Below are 22902 nucleotides of genomic sequence, written 5' to 3' on the forward strand. Positions count from 1 at the left end.
TGGAGTTCCTTGTTCTGCAGACCTAGGAAACACCCCCACCTAAATAGTCTGTTGGCCAGTAGTGCCGAGCACCTGGAGGCCTGAGCTACACATGGTGGTGGGTACCATTTTCTCATCTGTGACAGCTTCCACCTGAGCAAGTCCCCACTGGCAGAGAGGGGGCCACACAGGGCAGTGGGATCCCTGGCAATTGGGCAGGAAACACTGGTGTCTCAGAGTGTGCTCGGGGAAGATGGGAGGGGGGTTGGTATAGTGAGGTGTGTGGATGGGACCTACTTCTCACGATTTCGATGTAAGGAAATTGAAGAAAGCCATCACGTGTGACCCACAAGTTCATGTGGAAAGGGGATATTAGTGGGTGTAACTAACCCTGACTCCAGAGGAGAATGAGGATGCATCTCTCACTGTTCAGAAAGCAGAGGCTGGAGAGCCTTCCCGGCTGGAACCCGTTCTGTTCTCTGCCAGGACTTGCACTCTCCAAGGTCACCTGCCTGGCCCGTGTCCTGAGGAGGGCCGTGAGCCGAAGGTGTGCAGAACGATTACCAGGGGGACTCAAGCTCAAAGGCTGACATCTGGGCGGTCAGCCTGGGACTTCTCAAAATACGCTCTACCTGGAGTCCAGTCTCTGCCTCAGTCAGCCGGGTCCTACCCCAAGGCGAAGGCGGGACTTGATTAAAGTTCAACAACAGCGTCTTGGAGGGCGTGTCCTGGGTTTGACTAGAGACATCCCCGCCTTCTAGTGACCCGCCCCTCACTTAGGCCCCGCCTCCACCTAGGCAGGCTCCTCCCCCCCCCCCCTGACCGCTGCAGACGCTCAGGATGCCCCGGGTGTCTGCGACCCTCCGTGGCAGGGCAAAGCCACGGGGGCGGGCCGGGAACGCCACGCCGGCCCCAGGGAACCAGACAGGTGAGGACTGGGGCCGCGGGTCTCAGCGCCCTTTTCATAGACGGAGAAGCGGAGGGGCGAGGGGCTGCCGTGCTGGGGACCGTGTCCAGGAAGGGGGCGTGCGTCGCACCGCCAAGGCCTCCTCGAGAAGGAACTTTCCCGACTTCCCACCGATGCAACGGGCGACCCCTAACTGAGCCGAAACCGGCGGCGAGCGACTCGAAAGCAGGCGGCGGGCATCTCCTAGCGTTTGCACGAGTTCGGCGATAGTGGCCCCGTCGCCGTCCCGAACGCCTGCGGAAGTCGGAACCGGCTTCACCTTGGCGGGGTGCGCGGCCCGGGGGCGGAGGGAGCTGCCGGGGTGGCCTCTGGGTGGGAGAGAGGTGTTAACCTTTGAAGTTCTTCAGTGACTACTCCAACCTCACTTTGTAAAACGGGAAAGTGAGCCTGTGAGAGTGGAGAGGCTGAGGTCATCCAGCTGCCCCGGCCCTGGGTTGCGCCTAGGATGTCAAGAGAGGTCTCTGGAAGGCGGCAAAGCGACTTTTAGGTGTGTCGTATCTAAAATGTGCTTAAGAGGGTTTTGTTTTGCTTTTGGTGTTGGTGGTGTGTGTGTTGTGTGTTTTGGTTTTTTGAGACACGGTTTCTCTGTAGCTTTGGAACCTGTTCTGGAACTAGCTCTTGTAGACTCAGTGCTGGGATTAATGGCTTGCGCCACCACCGCCCGGCCTCTTTAAAAGGGTTCTAATCTCAGTTTTGGTAAATCTGAGAAACAACCAAAACTGAACCTCTCATTTCTTCCAAGAGCTCCATCCTATGCAGCCAGGAGGTGTCTCTGAGGAGGGCTTGGTCCCATTGCTCTGGAGGTAGCATTGCTCTCACCTTAGTGTTGTGGTTCTCAACCTTCCTAATTTAGCCACGACCCTTTAATACTGCTCCTCAACTTGAGGTGACTCCATAACCATAACATTATTTTGTTGCTATTTTGTAACTGTAATTTTGCTACTGTTATGAGTCTTGTGTTTTCTGATAAATATCTGTGATTTCTGATAGTCTTGTGAAAGGGTCTTTCGACTTCCAAAGGTGTCCAGACACGGGTTGAGAACTGCTGCTCTAGTGGATTTGATTTGTCTGACACCGTCCCAGAGGGCCACCAACCCCACAGGTGTGCTTAGTTTTAGCTTCCTAATTGTTAATCCACAGGATTACCTGTGTGTTTATGGAGACCAGCCCTGGGTCAGGTAGTACTGGAGAAAAGGGGCGTTCCAGTGGTGAGCACCTTCTGCCTGGAGGAATAGGTCACCAACTAGAAAAGGTGGCCCGAGGGTGGCCTGAGGCCCTGCTGACTTTGCATACAAAAGACTATTTGCATAGGGAATCTGAGGAGAAGGTCAAGAGACTTTTGGTTGTCCCTGGCCCTGTCTGGCTTCAGGAAGAATTAGTGTCCTCTCCGTACATCCAAGTCCCCATTGTTGGAGTTTTGGTTGCCCCTCACACCTGGGATGAGTCCTACCCCGGTGCCTCAGTTCCCTTACGAGTTACAAGGTGAGTGCTGTGTTCCTGCCTCCAGACTGGGGGCAGGGCTAGCCAAGCACAAAGAGAGTCCTTGTCCTTGAATAATGCAGTAGTGGGACTTCCGGCTGCCTGTCTTATTTGTTTTATAGGCTGGGAAGGCAAAAGAAGGGGCCTGAAACCTCTTGGAGATAGTTTGGTGCTGTCAAAAGAAAAAAAAAGATCATTGGGATGTTACATTATAGTTGGCTCCCACAATCTGTCGAATGGGCCCCGTGCTGAGTAGGCCGGAGGCATTCTGAAGGTCAGGTCTCCTGTGGGTAGGAAAGGCAGTCGTAGGGCAAGACTAAGAGTGTGGTCACTGTCCCCCCCCCCCCCCCCCCCCCCCGGTCTCCTCTCTGGACCGGAGGGAGGATTTTGACTCAGCCCGGGGGGCAGCTCCTGAACTCCCTAGTCCGGGAGGTTTTCCAGGAACACAGGGTTTCAGTGGCTGCAAGCCACCTTCCGCTAACCCCGGAAGGAACCTTGAAAAGTACAAAAAGAGAAGCTCAACGGATAGGGTCTGGTGAGCCTTTTGAGTGTCCTCTTGACCTCATCCTTGAAGCCTGCTGTGCCCATATCACGTAGGGTAAACTGAGACCCAGTGATAGCCAGTGTGAATGAGCATGAGGCTCCCCTCCCCTTGCCAGATACTCCCCCAGAAGATTCAGGGCTACATTTCCCTTGGTTAGAATATTCTGTCTTGCCATGGAAGGGAGCCCACAGCTGATGATATGGAGCCCAGCCTAGTTGGCCCATGGTTTCAGGGGCATGGGAAGATCGGTTCAGAAGGGACAGATGGCTTCCCAGGGGAAACATGGCCAGGCTTTGGGCCTTGCGTACTCAGTGTTAGAGCCACATGTTGTCCTGGCTGCTGGTGTCTCAAGGTCCCTGCTGTCAGTGTGCCTGTTATGTGTAAGTCAGTCATTGCAAAGAACTTTGAAACCCCACCACCACCACCATGATTCACATTTGGCATTTGGAGAGATGCAGACCCAGAGAAAATTATGTAAGGACTCACTGGCAGGTAGGAACACAAGCCTGGCTACCAAGTCCTGGCGAGGCTGTGCCCGTAAGCCAGCCTCACACAGCCTCTCTGCCAACATAAAAGGGAACTTATTAACAAGGTCAGGGTGAGGGGGCTGTGTGCTCCAGGAAGGACAGAAGATGCTGGCCCCCGCCTGTGGTCCAAGGTTCCAGATAAAAGATTAACAAACAAGGCTCTTTCCCCAGGCATCCGGCCTGCCTCAAGGACTGGGGGAGGAGGAGGGAGGAGGAGAGGGGCCCCTCCCAGATCCAGCCCAGTGCTTCTCAGGGTAGAAGGATCTGGGAACACAGCTACTGCATGTGGACTGGGTTGAGATGTTAGGTGGGCCAGGCTAGAGACTCTCTCATGGGCTGGGAGGGTCACCTTGCTGTGCCCATCTGTCCTCTGCTCCATCCTGAGCCTAGAGGACCAGGCTGGGTCGTGTGTGTGTTTTTCATATTAACATTAATCCCATTTGTTTCATTTTTTTTCTGTTGCTTTTCACTCTCTTGAAGATTTCCTTTCACATGGAACAAAAAAGTGCCCACGCCCCAGAGTTACTGAAGTAAAAGTTGTACCAGAGCTGCCCAGAGGAGCTACCGTCAGATGCATAGACATGACGGACTGCGGGATACCCTGTGTCCAGTGTCCAGGGGCGGTTCCCAGAGAGGGCTGAAAGTCACCTGCTGTCACCTTAGCTGGGTGCCTGCCTGGGAACATGGGGTGTCTTCACATTAGTTAGGAAGTAGTGTACCCGCTGAGGCTGGGCTTGGTGGGATGTTTTGAGCAGTGGAGGGGCAGATGGGCTTGATTCTTAGACCCTAGGCATAAGGAGTCTGTGGAGCATTGATGAGGAGTAACTGTGGGTCTGAAGATTAAGTTTGGAGGTCTATCTCTAAGTACCCTTTGTTTGTTTGTTTTTCCAAGACAGGGTCTCTGTGTATAGCCTTGGTTGCCCTGGAACTCTGTAGTTCAGGCTGTCCTCGGACTCAGAGCTCTGCCTGCCTCTGCCTCTCAAGTGCTAGGTCTAAAGGCGTGTACCAGCATGCCTGGCTCTTGGAAACGCCTTGAGCATCCCTTGAAGAGGTCTACTTGTGTCGCTCATGCTGGTCTTGAGCTCTCGGCCCTGCCTGCTCCAGCCTCCTGAGGGCCTGTGCCACTGCACCCAGAGAATCGCAGGCCTCAGACTTTGACAGCATTTATCTCTGCCTGCCCGGTGCCGTCTGTGCAATCATTTAAAGGCCACTCGAGGCTGAGGAAACCCAGGTGCCCACCCTGGTGTTTGCCTTGAGCAGACCTGTAGGCCTCAGCCTCCTCATCTAGAAGATGAGTTTACCCCAGAGCAGAATCTACTACTAGCCTTGCAGGCGCAGGGATGGGCAAAAGGAAGGTCCCTTGTGCTGTGGACTCGGGAGATGGAGACTGTGCATGTGTGTGTGCCTGCATGTGTTTCAGTACCTGTAGCACAATTAATAAGAACCCAGAGACAGGAATTGGGGTTCAACCTGAAGGTTAGAAAAGCAAAATAGTCAGCTACTGGCTCTTACCTCTACCTCAGTCCAAAGTGGCGACCCTGCCTCAGGAATCTCAGAACGAGACTGTGTGTGAGAGATGTCTCCTCCCATCTTATTTCCTCTCTAGGGCTGGGATTAAAGGCTTGTGCCACTACCAGTTTTGGCAAACTGGTCTCACTACTGGGATTAAAGATGTGTGTCACCACTGCCTGGTCTATAAGGCTGATCAGTGCAGCTGTTTTATTCTCTGAACGTTCAGACAAGTTTTATTTATTAAAATACAAATAAAATATCACTACAAGCACCTTTAGTCTGGAGTGCTTGAGACATGGCTTAAAGTCCTACTTGAGAGATGCAGTTCAGTTGGTGGAATACTGGCCTAGCATGCATGAAGCCCTGGTTTCCAACCCTGGCATGGCACAGACCCAGTGTGGTGGCACACCTAATCCTCTCACTGGAGAGGTGGAGGCAGAGGGTTAGCAGTTGATTTGCTACACTGTGAATTCAAGGCAGCCTGATGAGACAATGGATCAAGTTCCACTGAGGCAGGTTCTGTGAACCAGCCCTACCCTCCCAGGACCCAGTAGGGCACAATACCCATTTTGCAGGTGGGGAAGTCTGAGGCCAGCGTGAAATGTGGGCTGGAACTTGTTCTTGAATCAGATCCAGGAGCCCAAGTGTCTTCCCCTGCCCCAGTATGGGGGAAAAGTCTGGGGACTTGTTTTGGGGAGACACACCCAGCCAGGGCCACTTTCTCTGTGCTTGTTTAAAGGAAGTTGGGTCTACCTGAATAACACAAGGAGGGGCATATCCCCACTGTCCACCTCTGTCCTTTGCCCAAACTCCTCTATTTAACTTTTTTTATTTCTTTTTTTTTTTTTTTTCAAGACAAGGTTTCTCTGTAATGTTGGAGCCTGTCCTGGAAGCTCACAGACCAGGCTGTCCTCGAGCTCACAGAGATCCGCCTGCCTCTGCCTCCTGAGTGCTGGGATTAAAGGCGTGCGCCACCACCCCCTGGTTCTCTATTTAACTTTTGAAATGGAAGAACAGTGGTTAGGAGGCTGGACTCCACCCGCTGTGAGTTCCCTAGAGGGCTGGTAGAAATGCCGTGTTTGGGACCAGGACTGCCCTTGAAGCCTCTCCATCCTGGGTCTCCCTGAGTTTGCTTCAGGTTCTTCTCTCCACCTTGGCTATTTCATACCTTCTGCTCCGGGGCTGCCATCCCTCTGGGTAGACTCCACTAGAGGTGTTTTCCTGCTTTTATTTAGCTCTTCAGTTTGACAGAAGTTCCTGGGCTTCTGATAGCCGGTGTGGCGGGGCTAGTTGGCCCTCTTTCCTTGGTCGCCGTTGGTAACTTCGCCCTTCATCCCCCACAGTTGTGAGGCTCCATGACAAGGCAGGAAATCTGCCTTTTAAGATTCGTGACTGTGAGGTATACCAAGGCCTACAGCCGCTAGCTGAGGACAGGCACCCTGTCCCAGCAGAGCCCTCCCCACAGCACCGGATGTGGCTGCTGACAGACATAGTGTGAACCAAGTGGGGACATTGCGGTGCCCCACCCTCTCTGCAGCTAAGACATATTTAGGGGAAGTGGACCACGGGGTGGTTTCCTTGATGGGCCACAGACTTCTCTTCGTCCAGTCCTCTCGCATCGCTGCCTGGTGTTTCATCTGCAGGTGATGATACAAGCCCAGGGTAAGAAGTCCCCAGGTAATAAAGGCTGCCCTGAACTAGGTCCCCTGGCTCCACAGTCGGGGCTAGCCCAATTGTGGTACAGCCCCCATTGGGGCTGTAGTCTGTCATGGCCATCCTGTGTGGCAGATACTTGTGCTTCTGGACCCTTTGTGGTGAAGTTCTAGTTTATCAAAGCCCTGTGCTGGTGGGCCACTATGGATGTTGCTACCCACCCCCACCTCGTCTCTGTCTGGCTTGTGACCAGGCTGGTAGCAGGTGGTGAGGGTGGGCCTCTGCTCTGCCAGCTCAGCTGCAGAAGAATGCAGAAGTTGTGACTCTAAATTGAGGACTAGGAAGTGTTGGCTGCCTGGCATCCTGGGGAAGAGCCCTGGGCCTGGCTAATGTCTGCCCAGCCATGTCTACCACAGCTCCAAAATCCCATGTCCACTTCTCTGGCCAGGGGATAGATAGCGTGTTTCCACATTCCAGGATTCTGAAAAGGCAAAGCAGGAGCGGGGACCATGATTAGTCCATGAAGTCAGCTTCCTTCGGTCCTGCCCTGATGTCTGTGGAGACAGAGTTGATGTTTCATGGGGCGAGATGAGACCCTGGAATTAAGAGTTCAAATTATGGCCAGGTGGTAGTGGTGCATGCCTTTAATCCCAGATCTCAGGAAGCAGAGGCAGGTGAATCTCTGTGCGTTTGAGGCCAAACTGGTCTACGGAGAGTTTCGGCACAGCCAGGGCTACACAGAGAAACTCTGTCTCAAAAAAATAAAATAAAATTATGACCGTACCTGTGACAGCTAGTGACCCAAAGCCAGTGAAGCTAGTACGGGTCTTCATGCTCTCATGAGAAGCATTTTACCGGCCGAGCCAGCTTCTCCCTGGCTTTTCTGTGTCCCCGGTTGCCTCCTAACTTTTGCTATAATTTGTGGCTGTGCATTAGCATGCTTGTGCCTTGATGGGTGAATCTGCTTCTTGCTAGAGTGTGGATGCTTCCCAGATTGTGGCTGTCTCCAGGCTCTGAGGTGACCGTTCTGCTTCCAGGAATGGTGTGCATCACGTGAGCCCGCACACTCACCAGATGCCATCCAGGACGGCTTGACCATCACCGCAACCCAAAGAGTCCCTTTTCTGCCCCAAGGGGTGCTGGGTTTCGTCATCATCGTCATTGGTTGTGTCGGGACGGAACCCAGAGCCTTGATGTTAGGCCAGTGCTCTGGCAGGGTGTCACCCCCATCTCATTTGTTTCCATGGTGAACAGCCCTTGCAGCTGAGTCTGGTTCCTCACATTTAACCTCAACACTTGAGAGGCAGAGGCCTTAGGATCTCTGTGAGTTCAAGGCTAGCTTGATCCACAGAGTAAGTTCCAGCACAGCCATGGCTACACAGAGAAACCCTGTCTCAAAAAAACACAAAAACAAAGCAACATAAAAAAATAAATAAATCTTAGCAACCTTGCTGAGGGAGAGGTCAGCTGTCATTCAAGTTTCTTGGCTTGCTGTGTGGTAAGCATGTTTTTGTGGTTGCTAGCTATTATATCTCTTATATTCCTTGCTTACACATTAGCTCAATTTTAAAAGAAAATTCTGTGTTTAACTCTCATTGGTTAAGATCTCTTTGCAAATCAAAGAGATTGGAGTTTTGTTTACTTTCTAAATCTCTTTCCTTGTTTTGTTCGTCTGAGTTAATGTTTATCTTTGTTATTAGGAGAAACATCGCTTTTCCAGTCTGTCTCTCTCTCTCTCTCCCTTCCTCCTTTAGAACAATGCTTATCTAATCATTGTGTATTGGGGGCTGAGGCAGTTCCTCTCTTCCTCTGCTCACTGCACCCCAGCCTCACAGCCACCTCTTTCTCCAGGCACCTGTGCTCAGCTCCATCCGCCCCCTCGAGGCACCTTGCAAGTTGTCCGTGGAGATGGCACCTCACTGGGGACTGTGCTCATGTTCCACTGCCCCTCTGGACACCAGATGGTGGGGTCTGGCCTCCTCACTTGTGCCTGGAATGGGAGTGTCGCCGACTGGTCTTCAGGAAGCCCTGTATGCAAAGGTAACCGCCCCCCCCCTCCAGGTGCCCCAGCTCAGCTGCTGGTGGGCTGGTGAGATGGGGACCCCAAATACTGTTAACACTGAAGGCTGTTAATCATTGAGGATTCTTTTCCCCCTGTTGCCTACTACGGTGACTGAATACAGATGTCAGACCCAGGGGCTGGCTTCCATCCTGCCGCTGCCCTGACTCCTGAGGGGTCACTCATGTCATCTGTGACGAGGAAACAAACCCTACCCGCTTCCTTACCCACTCCCTTCATGAATGCCTCAGACATCCCCTGAAGGATGTTCTATCCTAGGTGCCAAGAATTCTAGGAATTGGGAGTGCGAGGGTCAGGGTTGTGCCAGCCCTGGATTCCCTGTCTCAGGGGAAGAAGGTGCACTTTCTGGTTGTCCAGCTGCATGTGTAGCGCAGGCAGAACCTGTCTTGAGTGTCCAGTGCCCATGTGCCAGGACCTGGTGGCTTTCTCCTAGCTGTGCCACCGCACGAGACCTTCGGCTTCAAAGTGGCAGTGATCGCCTCCATCGTGAGCTGCGCCATCATCCTGCTCATGTCCATGGCCTTCCTCACCTGCTGCCTCCTCAAGTGCGTGAAGAAGGGTGAGCAGCGGCGTGCCGACAGGTACGGTGGTAGGTGTCCTTCCAGGAGGTGGGCCTGTCTTTAGGGTTGCTGACCGCACCCGCTAGGTACCCTAGGGCAGTGTCTGAGGGTCCCACAGGCCCAATCTATTCTTGTGGGTACTGTGGCTCTTGTGATTCTGGGGCGTAGAGCTGGGCTGTGAAGGCACAGGACGTGTGTATGTGAGGAGGGGGTCTTTCTGTCTGTCTGTCTGTGTGTGTGTGCAGTTGGTCATGTATGAACATGGGTGCATGCATGTGGAAGTCACCAGACAACCTTGGGTGTCTATCCGAGATTTTCCCTTCTGTCCTTCTTGCCTTCCCTTAGGATTACAGACACTTGTATTATGTGTCCAGCTTTTTACCTGAGCTCTGCGGATTTGAACTCACCACGTCCTCATACTGCACAGCAAATGTTTCCCCCCACTGAGCCATTTCCCCGTCCACACACAGGGGGCACACAGGGAGCTTGCACACACATGTGACAGTCTATTGTGTCAGCGACATTTTGGACTGCCACAGATAGATGCTCCACCCATCAGATGGGCATCACTGTCCTCACAGATTGGGAGCCTAGGATGATTACAGGTGTGCACCACCACACCTGGCAGTTTCGCTGTGTTAAAATACACACACACACACACACACACACACACACACACACACAAATTCGCTGTGTTACTCACTGTTAAGGATGCTATTGGGGCACGTGCAGTGGCTCATGGGTAAAAGGCCCTGCTGTCAAGTGTGAGGATCTGAGTTCTATCCCTGGAACCAGACAGTGGAAGGAGAGAACTGACCCACAGATTGTCCTCTGATCTCCACACATGCCCTGTGGTGCATGTGCCTCCAGCCACAAAATAAAAACATAATTTAAAAATTTAGGACCCTGTATATGCTGTTCAGCACCGCAAAAACAAGTGAGCGAAGAAACTAATTCTTTAAAAGCAGGGCTGTTTGCTCTGTGTCTCCGCGCAGTGCTCAGCGGTCAACACTGCCTCGTGCTAGAAATGTCCACCTCTTGTCTGCGAAGCTGCTTTTCATTGGAGCCTATGTGCTTTTCTCTGCCCACGGCTGTTATATCCAATAGCCCAGGTGTCCCACTCCCATGCCTAGCGTGTCCTGCTGCTGTTCGCTGCCAGCCAGAGCCAAGATGAGCTGTGTGAGGTATTTCTGCATGTGCACAGCCGGGAGACGAGGAGCCCCTCAAGGTCTTTTATCCTGCACTCTCTCCTCCAGGACGGCACAGCTTTGGTACCAGCTGAGAGGCGAGGACCTGGAGACGGTACAAGCTGCCTACCTGGGCCTCAAGGGACACAACTGCAACAACAGCAGCAGCATCGGTGGTGGCGGAGGTGGTGGCGGCGGAGGCAAGCCAGGGATTCAGCACAGCCAGGCCCATGACAACCACAGCTTCGCCACGTGGGTTACCTTGGTCACAGACTGGGGGAATGTTAGGGGTACCCTTTCCCCAGCTCAATCTCTGCCAGGTCCTGGGACACTGGCCACCCCACATTCTGGGGACCTGGGTGCACCTACTTCTCTGGTGCCTCAACTCCCAACCCCAAAGCTGTTCTGTCATGCCCCACCTCGACCCGCAAGGAATGACGCGACCACCAGAGCTCTTCTCACTGCAGTTTATTCCAGGACTTTTTACACTTCTCTCTCTCTTCCCCTCTCTCCTCTCTCTTCCCTCTTCTTTGGGCAAACCTCTCCCAGCCCTTAAGTAGGCATGGGCTGCCAACCCCGAACTGCCAGGTGGGCACAGCCCATAGGTTCACGCATATGCAGGCAGCTGATAATCATTGCGTGATCACAGCATAGGTCAGGCCTTAGCCATCTCAGGAGTTGGTTATACATCTCCATCAGGTGTGATACCACGCAGCCCGCTACACTGTTCCAGTGCCCTGCCCTGACTGACATTCACCCCTGGCTATTGCTCTATCTAGTATGAGCACCTTGAGTTTAAACTCGGTGGGATGCGGTAGCTGGCACAGATCTTGTGTCCTCCGATCGTGCTGTCTGCTCTGCCAGAGTTACTTGCCTTCCTCTCTCTTGGGTCTCCATGTCCCCTCACTTTTTCTTTCACCTAGTTCCAGGTAGGCAGCAGCGATGGCTCTTTCTCTCTTGACATGCCAGTAAAGGCACAATCCTTCTTGGTCTCTCTGATAGTCTCCTGTAACCTAGGCTGACCTCAGGCTTGCTCTGTAGCTTAAGGACCTGAGGATGACCTTGAACTCCTAGTCTGCCCACCTTCACCTTCCAAGTGCTGGAATTACCTGTAGGTGCCACCATACTTGCTTTGTGCAATGGTAGGAATTGAACTTAGGGCTTTGTGCATGCTGAACGAGCACTCTTATCAACTTAACCATCTCCTCAGCCTTTTCTGACTCTAGGATCTGGCTGCCTGGATGGTAGGTAGAGTAGAAACCACCTGCAGGGTTGTGTCGCATTGGTGTGTCTGCCTTTGCACTCAGCATCTGGCCTCTGGGCTCTAAACGAGAGGAGGCTTCTGTCCTCTGTGATGTGCACGTCTGAGGTTCAGGCTGGAGGTCTCGTATAGATAGACACCCTGTCCTAATTAGAGTTTCTTATGACTGGTGAGACGTGATCAGAAAGCAAGTTGTATCATAGTCCATCACTAAAGTCAGGGCAGGAACTCAAACGGCAGGAACCTGGAGGCAGGAGCTGGTGCAGAGGCCATGGAGGGTGCTGCTTACTGGCTCGCTCCCTCTGGATTGCTCAGCCTGCCTTCTTATAGATGGCACCACCCACAATGGGCTGGGCCCTCGACATCAATCACTAATTAAGAAAATACCTTACAGCCAAGATCTTGTGGAAGAAGTTCCTCAGTTGAGGCTCCCTCCTTTCAGATAACTCTAGCTTAGCATGGTGGATGCTTATAACCCCGAGCCTCAAAGCCCCTGGCCTTGGGTTCCCAAGAAGAAGGGTGCTCTAGGCCTGGGGCCATCTGCCCCTCAGGCAAGGCCCACACTGCCTGGGTATTGAGCCGGCCTCTGCTCTTGCTGTTGGTACATATACTCTTAACAAGCCTTGCCGATATATGTAGTAGTGTTGTTCTAAATTCTTCCAGATGCTTGCTGCCTTCCTAAATGAGGGTATACTGAATTGTCCCCATTTGTTGTAATGTTAAAAAACTTAATGCTAGCTGGGCATCATAGCACACACCTTTAATGCTAACACTCCTTAGGCAAGAGGATCTCTGTGAGTTTGAAGCCCGCCTGGTCTACATATCTAGCTCTAAAACAGGGCTACGTAGAGAGGCTGGGCTGTTGTTCTCTATACTCTGAAGCAGCCCCAGAGAGTTCGTTTTCTCTGGGCGCTGGGCATGAGAGAGCTGGGGTCCAGGAAGAATTTGCTCTTGTTGCAGGCTTTCTGGGGGGGGGGGGACGTCTATTAGAAGGAGATGGCCCCTTGGGCAGTGGTCTAGCCTGAGTCTGTTAAGGTTCTGATTAAGTCCAGAGAAAAGCCTTCCTTCTCCAACACATGCCTCCTCTTCTCACAGAGACCTCAGCGACATCAGAGAGCAGGCTGATGTGGCCCGCAGTGTGGATAAAGACCCCTGGACTTTTGGGATGGGAACTCCGAGCCCTGGTGGCTCCTCCAGCTCTCCATGCACTTACGTGATGGTCCACGCGATGAACTCTGCAGGGCCGGCCCCTGGAATGCCTATGAGGCCCAAAGTCTACCTTCCAGGATGACCGTACTAACCAGAGGCCTGCAACTCAACACTTGCCCAGCTGGAGATGGGCCAGGGAAGCCACTTCCAGGTATAGGGAGCTCTTGGGAGCCTAGCTGACATTAAAGGCTGGGGCCCCAGCAGGGAACCGTCTGTCCCAGAGGAGACCTGTGGCTGTTACAGGATCCACTCATTGAACTGCTACGGGAACGAGGTCCCAGAGAAGCTGCGCCATGACCAGGGTTCTTTTACAGAGAATGAGAAATTTTAAGCAGATATAGTTTTGCATAATAGAATATGAAAATGTTAATAAAGTACTTTCAGCAATACAGGTGGCCGGCACCTCATTCATGGCCTGCAAGCAGGGACCCCCTGGACTTTCATCTGTAAATTGCAGGTGGGAGAAATAAATGTGTTTTCTTTGCATAAAAACACAAAGGTGGGCATGGGAGTGGTTCAGTTGGCAGAATGCTAGCATACAGAATCCCCTGCACCACATAAACCAGGTAGAGTGGAAAGAGGAGGATATGAGTTCAAGGCCATCCTCAACCACATACTAAGTTCAAGGCTAGGGGCTATAGGAGACCCTGTCTAAACTATAGAGCAGTGGTGCCCACACGCCTTTAATCCTAGCACTCGGGAGGCAGAGGCAGGCGGATCTCTGTGAGTTCGAGGCCAATCTGGTCTACAGAGTGAGTTCCAGGACAGGGTCCAAAGCTACAGAGAAACTCTGTCTTGAAAAAGCAAACCTCAAACCCGGTTGTCATAAACCTATCTTGTGTTCTCACTCTCTGGAGCTCTGAGCTTGTTGGAGACACTTAATAGTCTGATGACTTAAGCACACTGAGCACTGGTTACTTACAGGTCTGGGTTTGCTGCTGGCATTCAGGGAGAACCTTCTCCATTTCATAGCCCCCTCCCTCAAGGTTCCTCACAGCTTGGAGACTGGTTTCCAAGGTAAGCTCCAGGTAGAAGCTGTGGTTGCCTTGAAAGTCACTTTTTTTCTGTCTACGGGCACTTGTACTCATGTGTACATATACATAATTTTAAAACAATTTTTTTACATACTCGTATCCTCCCACAGTTTGGGTTATGACCTGTCTCTAGCCATTGAGAAAATTTAGTTTGTCTTGTATCCTTCCTGTGTGTTTGAGCCATGAATAAGAACCTGAAGAAGTAGTCAAGAGGAAGCTGGAGCAGCTGTCCTTGCCTGCTAAAACCATGGTTATATTTTCTTGCATAACAGTAATCATGTACCTGATAGAAGTCACATTGTCCTTCTGATGAATGCCCCATAATTTACATTATATAAAAATATATTTTCTACACACATTTATAATGTAAATTATATATCCTGGCTAAAAAGACACCGGATGTTTGATATTCCCAGGTGTCACACATCTTTGTCCTGATGACCTCGTGTGCTGCAGATTTCCAGGGTCGGAATCCAAGCCAGCGATGTGTCGGGTGGCAGACTCAGAAGTGCTCTCCCTGCTCTGCTGGTGGTGGAGAGCAGTGTTCTGAGGGTCCATCCTCAGTACATTCCAGGGTAGGGGTGTGTGGATTAGAAATGTTAGAAAAATACATAAGAAGAAAGACAGGGACATGGGATAGAGTCGGTTAGGCAGCCCAGTGAATACCAAATCTGCCCACGTTTATGTTTCATCGGCTTTATATAGCCCAATCCAAAGAGGAGGGGAAAACAAAAGACTACCTTTCCAAAATGCAAGGAACAAGCAAAGTGATTAGCTTCTCAAATAACCAAAGCATCAAGTAACCAGTTAGGTCAAAACATCCTGTTAGTAGCCACACTCCCAGTCAAACCTCCTGTCAGTAACCCTGAGGGAGCAGGAATAGGCCTGAACTCTGACCTTTTGTCAAGGTGGAAGGAATCTACGCATGGGTTCCCACACTCAACTTCAGGCTGGGTCTGCCTCGCTACAATGGATCTCGACATTGGTCAGAAACAGCCCAGCTTTTCCCAGAACTTCGCCCACCAACTTGGACTTGGACAGCAAACGACTGTTCGGCTAAGTTTCAGTCCCTGTTTCCTGGTAGTAATCAGGATGGCAGAGGGTGGACACCCCTCCATGTGGGTACATAAAATTTTTTTAAAGATTTAATTTTTTTTGGGGGGCTGGAGAGATGGCTCAGCGGTTGAGAACATTGTCTGCTCTTCCAAAGGTTCTGAGTTCAATTCCCAGCAACCACATGGTGGCTCACGGCCATCTGTGGTGAGATCTGGTGCCCTCCTCTGGACTGTAGACATACACACAGACAGAATATTGTATACATAATAAATAAATAAATTAAAAAAAAAGATTTAATTTTTTTAAATGTGTATGAGTGTTTTGTCTGTATGTATGTGAATGGACCATATGTGGGCCTGGTGCCCACAGAGACCAGAAGAGGGCAGTGGATCTCCCTGGAGTGGCACTTAAAAGAGTTGTGAACTATGTGGGTGCCAGGAACTGAACCCAGGTTCTCTGCAAGAGCAGCGGGTGCTTTAAGGCCCCAGCCTCTTTTTATTTTTTTAGTTGAAGGCATTTTTTCACTAATTTGGCTCACTTGCCTTGCTCAACTCCTTCTTCCTCAGTTTCCCAAATGGCTGGGATGATAGTCATAAGTCATCAGGAACTTTACTATTTGATTTTTAGTTTGTTTTCGAGATGGGGGGTCTTACTGCCTTGCCCAGCTGGCCTCCAGTTTGTGTGTTTGAGAGACTGCCCTGCTTCAGACTACCAACTAGCTGGTATCATCCTCACTGTGTGACAACAGAGCTAGCCCAGCTCCCCACCTTTTAAAGTTTGTTTGTTTGCTTATTTATTGATTTTTGAGGCTGGGTTTCTTGAAGCTCAGGAAGCCCTGAACTGAAGTTGACACTGAACTGCTGATCTTCCTGTCTCTACCTTCTCCCAGCATTCTGTTTAGTTTTCCCCACCTAGCTCTGTTTCCCTATAGCTCTGCTATAGGCCGAAAGCAGCTTCTTTATTCATTAATGGTAATCACAGCACACATAGGGCAATCCCACATCACTTGCATGTACTGTAGAACACTTCCCTAGTTATCTTGTAGCGCCCTCACTTCAGCCAGCTCTGTGCTCTGATGTAGTCCAGTGGGAGAGCACACGTGAGTCTACACAAGGTCCTGTGTTTGTCAGCACCATGTGTGCGTGCATGCACAAGACGACAATTGTTTATCTTTGCTGGCTAGTGCGTGTTTAAACTTGCAAGATGACCACTCCATGGTATGGTTAAAGGGGAGATTTTTATTGTAAATATGAGAGAAAACAGAGGCATCTGGAAAAGTCTAAAGCAGAGAGAAAAAGTAGACTGAACATGGCCAGCAGACTGGACCTGGCCAGGGCTATCTGTGAGACAGGAGAATAGAGGAAACAGTGAGAGAAGACAGAACAGAGCAAGAGAGTGTGCACACATTGTAAGAAATAGCAGGATTATAAGGAGAATGAGGAGTTGGGAGGGAAGCCCATGAGCTGGATGGGGTTTAGGGGAGGGGAGGAGATGAGAAGGGTTAGGATGCTAGCTAGCATGGACTTTGGAGTGTGGAACAGGTACTTGTGATACTGAGGGAGCCTGGAAGCCAGCATGAGCTTTGATATGCTGACAGGAAGCACAGATAGCCATAACTCCCTTCTGCCAGAGGTAAGGGAAATGACTCCTTTTGGTAGATGGGAACTAGTTTCACAAGTTCTTGAGGGATGCTGGCTTTTACCTAACCATCAGAAATCCTATAGTTCAGGTTGAGCTCATTGGGCTTCCTTTTGCAGTCTGGGGAACTTGAGTTTTCTTTGGAACAACCATTGAAGCTTTTTGTTAATGAAAAGTGGTGATGTAGTCTCTTCTGTACCAGCTTCTCAGCTGAAATTAGGATGTTGTTGGGGCCCAGGAGTCAAAGGTCGGTGGGGGAGGGGATTCAGGCCATGGTAGGGGACATCTGTCAGAAGCATCTCATTTGCTGACCCAACCTGAAGAGACAGGGAGCAGTCTCATAGGCTTTACATAGGCTTCCAGCAAGTCCAGGGCCTGTCAGTTCATACCTGGGGCTAACATGTTGCAGGCCATTTTGGAGCAGCCTTCAGGTCACAATGGATTCCTGGATGGTGTCTGTCAGCTGAGTGGAAATTTTCTGGGACAGATATACACTAGGGACTGAAGGTAAAGTTCAGGAGCTTAGGGGAAAATCTTTATTTTGGGTGTGTACTGTGGTCTCAATAGTTGGGGGTATGGAAGGGTCCCAAGACTGGGGGAAGGGAAGAACCCACCCTCAGGGATAGGCAGTGGGTGGGAAAGCTTAGGCTGTTGATGACAGGAGGACTTACCTGGAATCAGTTTCGCCTGTGACAAGTGGATCTCCAAGTCGCGACTCCCTGAAGCTTATATGAGCTTTTTCACGTCTATGAAAAGATAAAAGTTTTAGATGTATTAGCATGAACACTGTCTACAATCTGCACTGAAGTCCTCACTGTTGAAAAAGCAATTGACAGTGTCTATAAACAGCTGTAGTAGACTCACACCTTGGAGTCAGCAGAAGTTTGAAGACCCAAAAGGATATAGTTCTGTGTTAAAAGCATAAACAGAGGGCTGGATATATGTTTGCAGCGCTATGGGAGGACTTTTAAGTCTACATTTAGAAAACCACCAAAGGAAATTTAAAAATGTGAGCCTGTGATTATGATAATAGTAGCGAGAGCTTTAACCAAGGCTAGATTAATAACTCATCAGCACTACATTGATAAATACGTTAAACTCTGAACTTTTGGGGCCTTAATATCATGTATCATCTTTAATTCTCTTTTTTTCCACATAGCTTAATTTGCTTCCTTAGATCCTCACAATTTACATAAATTCTAAACCTTTTTTTCCACTCAATCATTTACCACAGTGTCATAGGTAGTTGGCTATCGAGAGCAGTCATTGAAAAGCAAATTCCTTTTGTAAGAAGAATTCTTAAGACAAGCCTCTCCGCCGATGCAAATAATTCCAATCAGACCAAATTAGACTGAATAAAAGATACCCATGTTTAATGCAGCGCTCCCGGGTGGCCAGGAAAAGCATGGCGAGGGGAAAGAGAGCAGGGAAGACCACGCAAGGCCCAGAGGCCACGCGTGCCTTTTCTGGGGCGGCAGCCTAAATAGCCTGTGGGAGTGGTCCACCGTTTGGTGGGCTTTTTTTTTTTTTTTGACCCTCCCTGGGGAGGGGGGGTCACTGCTTGGTGGGCTTTCCTGGAGGTGGAGTCCTGACCAAGGCAACTCCCATGGGGAGGGGACTTCCAAAGGTGGATGCCGGGTATTACACCTTTAAATAGAGGAATAGTAAAGAAAGTTTTTTAATTAGTGAAAGCAGCATAATCACTTGAGTTTTCACATGGAAACCCATTTTGTGCAACTCTTTTTCAGTGGGAAGCATGTCAGCAAGGTAAACCCATCAGTGAGTCTGCCTTGCTCAGAAGGGGACCTACTAGTAACTCTAGAAAAACCAAAGCCTGAATTTTACATATGAGATGGACAAGGCAGCTGCAGCCTTGCGGGAAGAAGCTGTCTGGCTCAGGGCTGCTTGCTGCTGCTAACCTGATAAAGCTGTATCTTTCCCAGGTGCCATCAGCACCATCACAGAGATTTGAGGAGGTAAATTTGAGTAGGGAGTAGAATCCAAATGGCCTCTGTATCCTTAAAATGACAGAGACTTGCCCTCTACCTGGAAAGCCAAGGGGTCCTCCATTGTAATCACGCTGGCCCTGGGGCACAGGTCATAGGTCTTGGGATGTCACACAAGACAGCATTAAGCCTTCTGCTTACAGACAGAGCAGAATCGGCTTTCAGCCTCCAGATCCAGAAGGTCTGAGAGATTTTTCTCTGGAGGAGGAACTTGGGGAAACTGGCCTACGTTGGTAAGGCAGAGTAGGGCAGTAAACCCAACGTGTCCCCAGTTTGGCAGGGCCCTTGCAGCAGACGAGGCACAGGGCAGTTCTTCGCCCAGTGGGCAGCATTACCACAATTGAAGTAAATTTCAGGTGGAGTCCATTGCTGCCCTTCTATGAAGACAGCCTCAGCTGCTGCCACCAAAAGCTGGTACTTTTGTGCAGCGCACAATGCCTGTCTGTGCTCTATGCGCTACCATACAGTTGCTGAGCTTCGGGCAAGGGCCTGGAGGTTGAAACACACAGAGACACAGAGACAGAGAGACAGAGACACAGAGCTCTAGTCACTGGTAAGAAGCCCCTCTATTCAATAGCACCACGGAGGCTTATATACCCAACAGTCAGGTGAGCCAGCAGGTGAAAACCTTATCCTCTGATCAAGGCCAAGGCAACACGTGCTCGTGCTCGTGAAGCAGAGCTGGTAAACAACTTTGACACAGCCTTTAGTAAAGATCTCTAGCAGGAAAGAGCAGCTGGAGGACAGGACTTTTGTCTATCAGGAAAAGTCTTCTTCAGTAAACACTTTAAATGCCATATTCATCGCATCTCTCGAGGGGTTTGAGAAGGACATCGTCTAACCAGTATACCTGGTTTTAAACAAACTTATTTGTTTTTAGTTACCTTCTTCAGGCTTAAGTTTCACACCACAAATCCTGGAAATGAGAGTATTTAGAGACTTAGACAAAATCAAGAAAAGGAGCGTGAGAGAAGCAGCTGAGACCCCTACTGGGAATAAACTTTTTGGCTGTTTTAAACACATACTGTTTTTTCCTGTGCTGTTATGTTTTTGTTCTCCTCCTTGTCACAGAGTCAGGTGACCTACCTGACCCAGGACAGAGATTTTGGAGGAAACCTTGAAACAAGCATGCTGGGGTCTGGAGAGAAAGGGCCATAATCCAACTTTTTATAGAGTAGAACAACATAAAACAAAATTTTAGTATTATCTACACCCCAAAGACATCTGAATCTCTTAGAACTGAATTTAACAATCAGATGGTCTCTCCATCTGTGGAACAAAGAAGGCTTAGAGATAAGAGATTTTTGCGAGTGGAGAGCAAATAAAATTTAGAGATAAGGGACTTTGGGATCATTTGTCTGCATAGAAGTTGTTACAGTCTGTGAGAATTTGGAAATCTAGTGTGCCATCTTTGGCCACTGGGCTGTACTGAGGCCAAGTCATTTGCAGTAAAACAGCGAGGCTTAATGGCATCTCCGAGTTCAAGGAGGAAAAGAGATTAGAGAAGGCAGTGGGTATTCTGAATGGGAAGAGCCCATGGTTAGAGACAGGACCCAGCTGAGAATGGAACAAGCAGGGAAAAAGACATCTTTTAGAAAAGAGTGAAGGGAAGGTGGGAGAGGTTGAGTGGGGAAAGGGTCATGAACAGGAACACTGCTAGAGGAGGAATCCAATCTTAAGAAACCCAGGAGGACACAGTGAAACTGTCCAATGTCCCTGGGGGACTTAAAGAGCAGGCTCCAGCGAGCAGTTTATAGGGACAGAGACAGCTCAGGCAGCTCCTAGAGGGAGATGAAGATAAACAAGTGGCTAGCCCTGGTTAGAGACAAGAGAAAGTTCCAGGAGGGAACGGAGAGGCCAAGCTAGAAAGGAGGCAGCCAAGAGCAGAGTGAGCTCCAGGAGTGAGCTGAAAATGTGGGGAGGAGGATCAGGGATAGAAGAGAAGAGTAAGTGTCCAGGTGGCAAAGAATTCCAATCTGGGATGTCCTCAAGCGAATCAGGAGACTAGTCAGAGAGAAAAATCTCAAATCACAAAGGAGAGGTGTCCCCTTCTATATGATAGGTACCCATTAGGGTGAGACTGGGGCAACTTCTGTAGCAGTGGTAGGTGCCAGGAGCCAACTGAGACAGAGCAGGCAACTCCAAGTGACACTCAAGTACCAGGAAAGAGAAGGTGGAGGGAAGAAGCAGGCGAAGAGACAGACTCTGATATTTGGAGCTGATTATGATGGGTGGTAGAAGGCAGAGGGAACAAACAATCCGTTCCTCGGGAGAGTTAAATCAGCCGCTTGGTTCAGTTAGGAGAGGCCCAGTTCCTCATCCCCACCCCACCCCTGTGGTGTCTGATCACCCTGGCCTGCCCTCAGCATCTCCTGGGCCCCTAGCAAGAGTCTTCCTGCTGGGCAGCTCAGTGGAGGACAGAGTGAGGCAGCAAGCTTTCCTTCATTACAAAGCCATTCCTCATAACCCACAAATCCCCTAATCCACTAATTCACAGATGGATTAATCCATTTGAGAGGGCAGAGCCCTAATCACCCCCTGGCAGTCCAATCTGGTCACACCTCATTGTGTGAATTAATCTGCATGAGTTTGAGCCGCGCAATGCAAACCCTAGCAGTTGCTTTACCCAGAGTCTCCCTTATACTTTGCATGTTTGTGTGTGTGTACATGTTTGAGGATATACATGAGTTTGTGTGTGCATGTGAAGACTAAAATCTGCATTCAGATTACAGGCATATGGTGCCATTCTCAGGTTTTTTTTTTGTTTGTTTGTTTGTTTTGTTTTGCTTTGTTTTTCGAGACAGGGTTTCTCTGTAGTTTTGGAGCCTGTCCTGGAACTAGCTCTTGTAGACCAGGCTGGCCTCGAACTCACAGATCCACCTGTCTCTGCCTCCCAGAGTGCTGGGATTAAAGGTGTGCAACCACCACCGCCCGGCCCTATTTCCAGATTTTTATATGCATGCTGTGGATCTGAACTCAGGTCCTCATGCTGTGGGACAGGCTGACTAATCCCATCTCCCCAGCCCCATTCCTCCCCTTACTCCAGATGATGCCTTTCGTTTTATCTTAATTTTTGAGAGAGCCTCACCTATCCCAGGCTAACCTTGAACTATGTAGCCAAGAACGACTTTAAATTTCTGATCTACCTGCCTGCCCCCTGAGTACTGGGATTACAGGTATGTACTGCCATGCCTACTTTGTTTGGTGCTGGAGTTCTAACCCAGGGCTCCGTGTGTGCTAGGCAAGCAAGCACTCTACCAACTGAGCCTCAGCCTCTTGGTATCTGCCAAGCCTCCAAAGCTGCCTCCTTGGCTGTAAACCCCATACTAATCTTACTGTATTCAGACCAGAGTTGTCTTCTGCACCTGGCTTTTATTCTTTCCGTCTACTACAATGGTCCTGAGTAAGTCTGGCCTCACTGGCTGTGACTCTAGCCAGCTCTGGCTTTCCTTTGGCTGTCTCAAAGAAAAAGGACTTCCAGCTGCTTGGCAGGAGGTCGGGTTAACATCAGCTGGCACCCTAGAGTCTGCATAGACTTTCCACACTCACATCTCTTAAGTCCACAGGTCCTGCCAGTGGGAGAGCAGCAGTCTGTGCCCATCTCCCCCTCCCTACCTTCGAGAAGAGGCGGGAGTACCCAGGGCCCATCCCTGATTGAGGGAGTGCCTTGCACCTCGTGTAGATCCTGGTGTGGACATCAGGTGTGGTTGTAGCTGTCCTGTCATAGACTAAGGCCTTCTTTCCCTGCACGCTTGGGGTAGCAGGGCCTCCTGTTGGTGTCACTGGACCAAATGTTGTACAAACTCTCGAGTGCCAACGAGCAAGAAGCCTGCAGTTGGAAGGCCACATCAGGCTGCTAGACCTAGGGTGGGGGATTCTACACTAGGCCTCAGCTTCCATCATGGGATCTAGGAAGGTTGGGTGCACAGGAGAAGATGTAAAGGCGGAAGGCTGGCCTTCCCGATGGTGAGTCTGGCAAGGGATGCCTAAAAATGGGTGGTACAGGGAGCCCCTCAGTCCCACCCCACGACTATAGCAGTGATATATGTGGAATTATTGGGTCAATCTGTACCCAGAGGCCCTTCAGAATGGTCCCAATGTGGTCCTAGCGGGGCTCTGGCAGGACGTAGCCCGGATCTGGCCCAGGCACATGTGTAGGTCAGGTGCACACTATCTCCTGGAACAAGGTCTGTCCATGCTGTCTGTCCCT

At 50.4% G+C, this 22902-nt stretch overlaps 1 protein-coding gene across 3 annotated transcripts; it reads left to right on the top strand.

The window, feature by feature from the left end:
* The first annotated feature begins 805 nt into the window (after positions 1 to 805).
* Susd3 (sushi domain containing 3) lies at positions 806 to 13347 on the top strand. 3 transcript variants are annotated; one of them, XM_050144438.1, is made up of 5 exons: positions 806 to 907; positions 8513 to 8701; positions 9175 to 9322; positions 10558 to 10740; positions 12845 to 13347. In XM_050144438.1, exons 1-5 carry the CDS (start codon positions 820 to 822, stop codon positions 13038 to 13040), a joined length of 804 nt encoding a protein of 267 aa, XP_050000395.1. In that variant the 5' UTR covers positions 806 to 819; the 3' UTR covers positions 13041 to 13347. The 3 variants fall into 3 exon arrangements, with proteins under 3 accessions (XP_050000395.1, XP_050000396.1, XP_050000397.1); XM_050144439.1 differs by lacking the exon at positions 806 to 907 and adding an exon at positions 5791 to 6685; XM_050144440.1 differs by lacking the exon at positions 806 to 907 and adding an exon at positions 5793 to 6670.
* Positions 13348 to 22902: the final 9555 nt, after the last annotated feature.

Source organism: Alexandromys fortis, unplaced genomic scaffold, assembly GCF_014885135.2.
Source record: "Alexandromys fortis isolate MF-2015 unplaced genomic scaffold, M_Fortis_MF-2015_v1.1 scaffold_1, whole genome shotgun sequence".
NCBI lineage: Eukaryota > Metazoa > Chordata > Mammalia > Rodentia > Cricetidae > Alexandromys > Alexandromys fortis.

Excerpts from the sequence above, each read along its gene's own strand:
- Susd3 (XM_050144438.1), top strand. The coding sequence starts at position 820 with ATGCCCCGGGTGTCTGCGACCCTCCGTGGCAGGGCAAAGCCACGGGGG. Across the intron at positions 908-8,512 it reads GGCCCCAGGGAACCAGACAG|GCACCTGTGCTCAGCTCCAT; the intron begins GTGAGGACTGGG and ends CTCTTTCTCCAG. Across the intron at positions 10,741-12,844 it reads GACAACCACAGCTTCGCCAC|AGACCTCAGCGACATCAGAG; the intron begins GTGGGTTACCTT and ends CTCTTCTCACAG.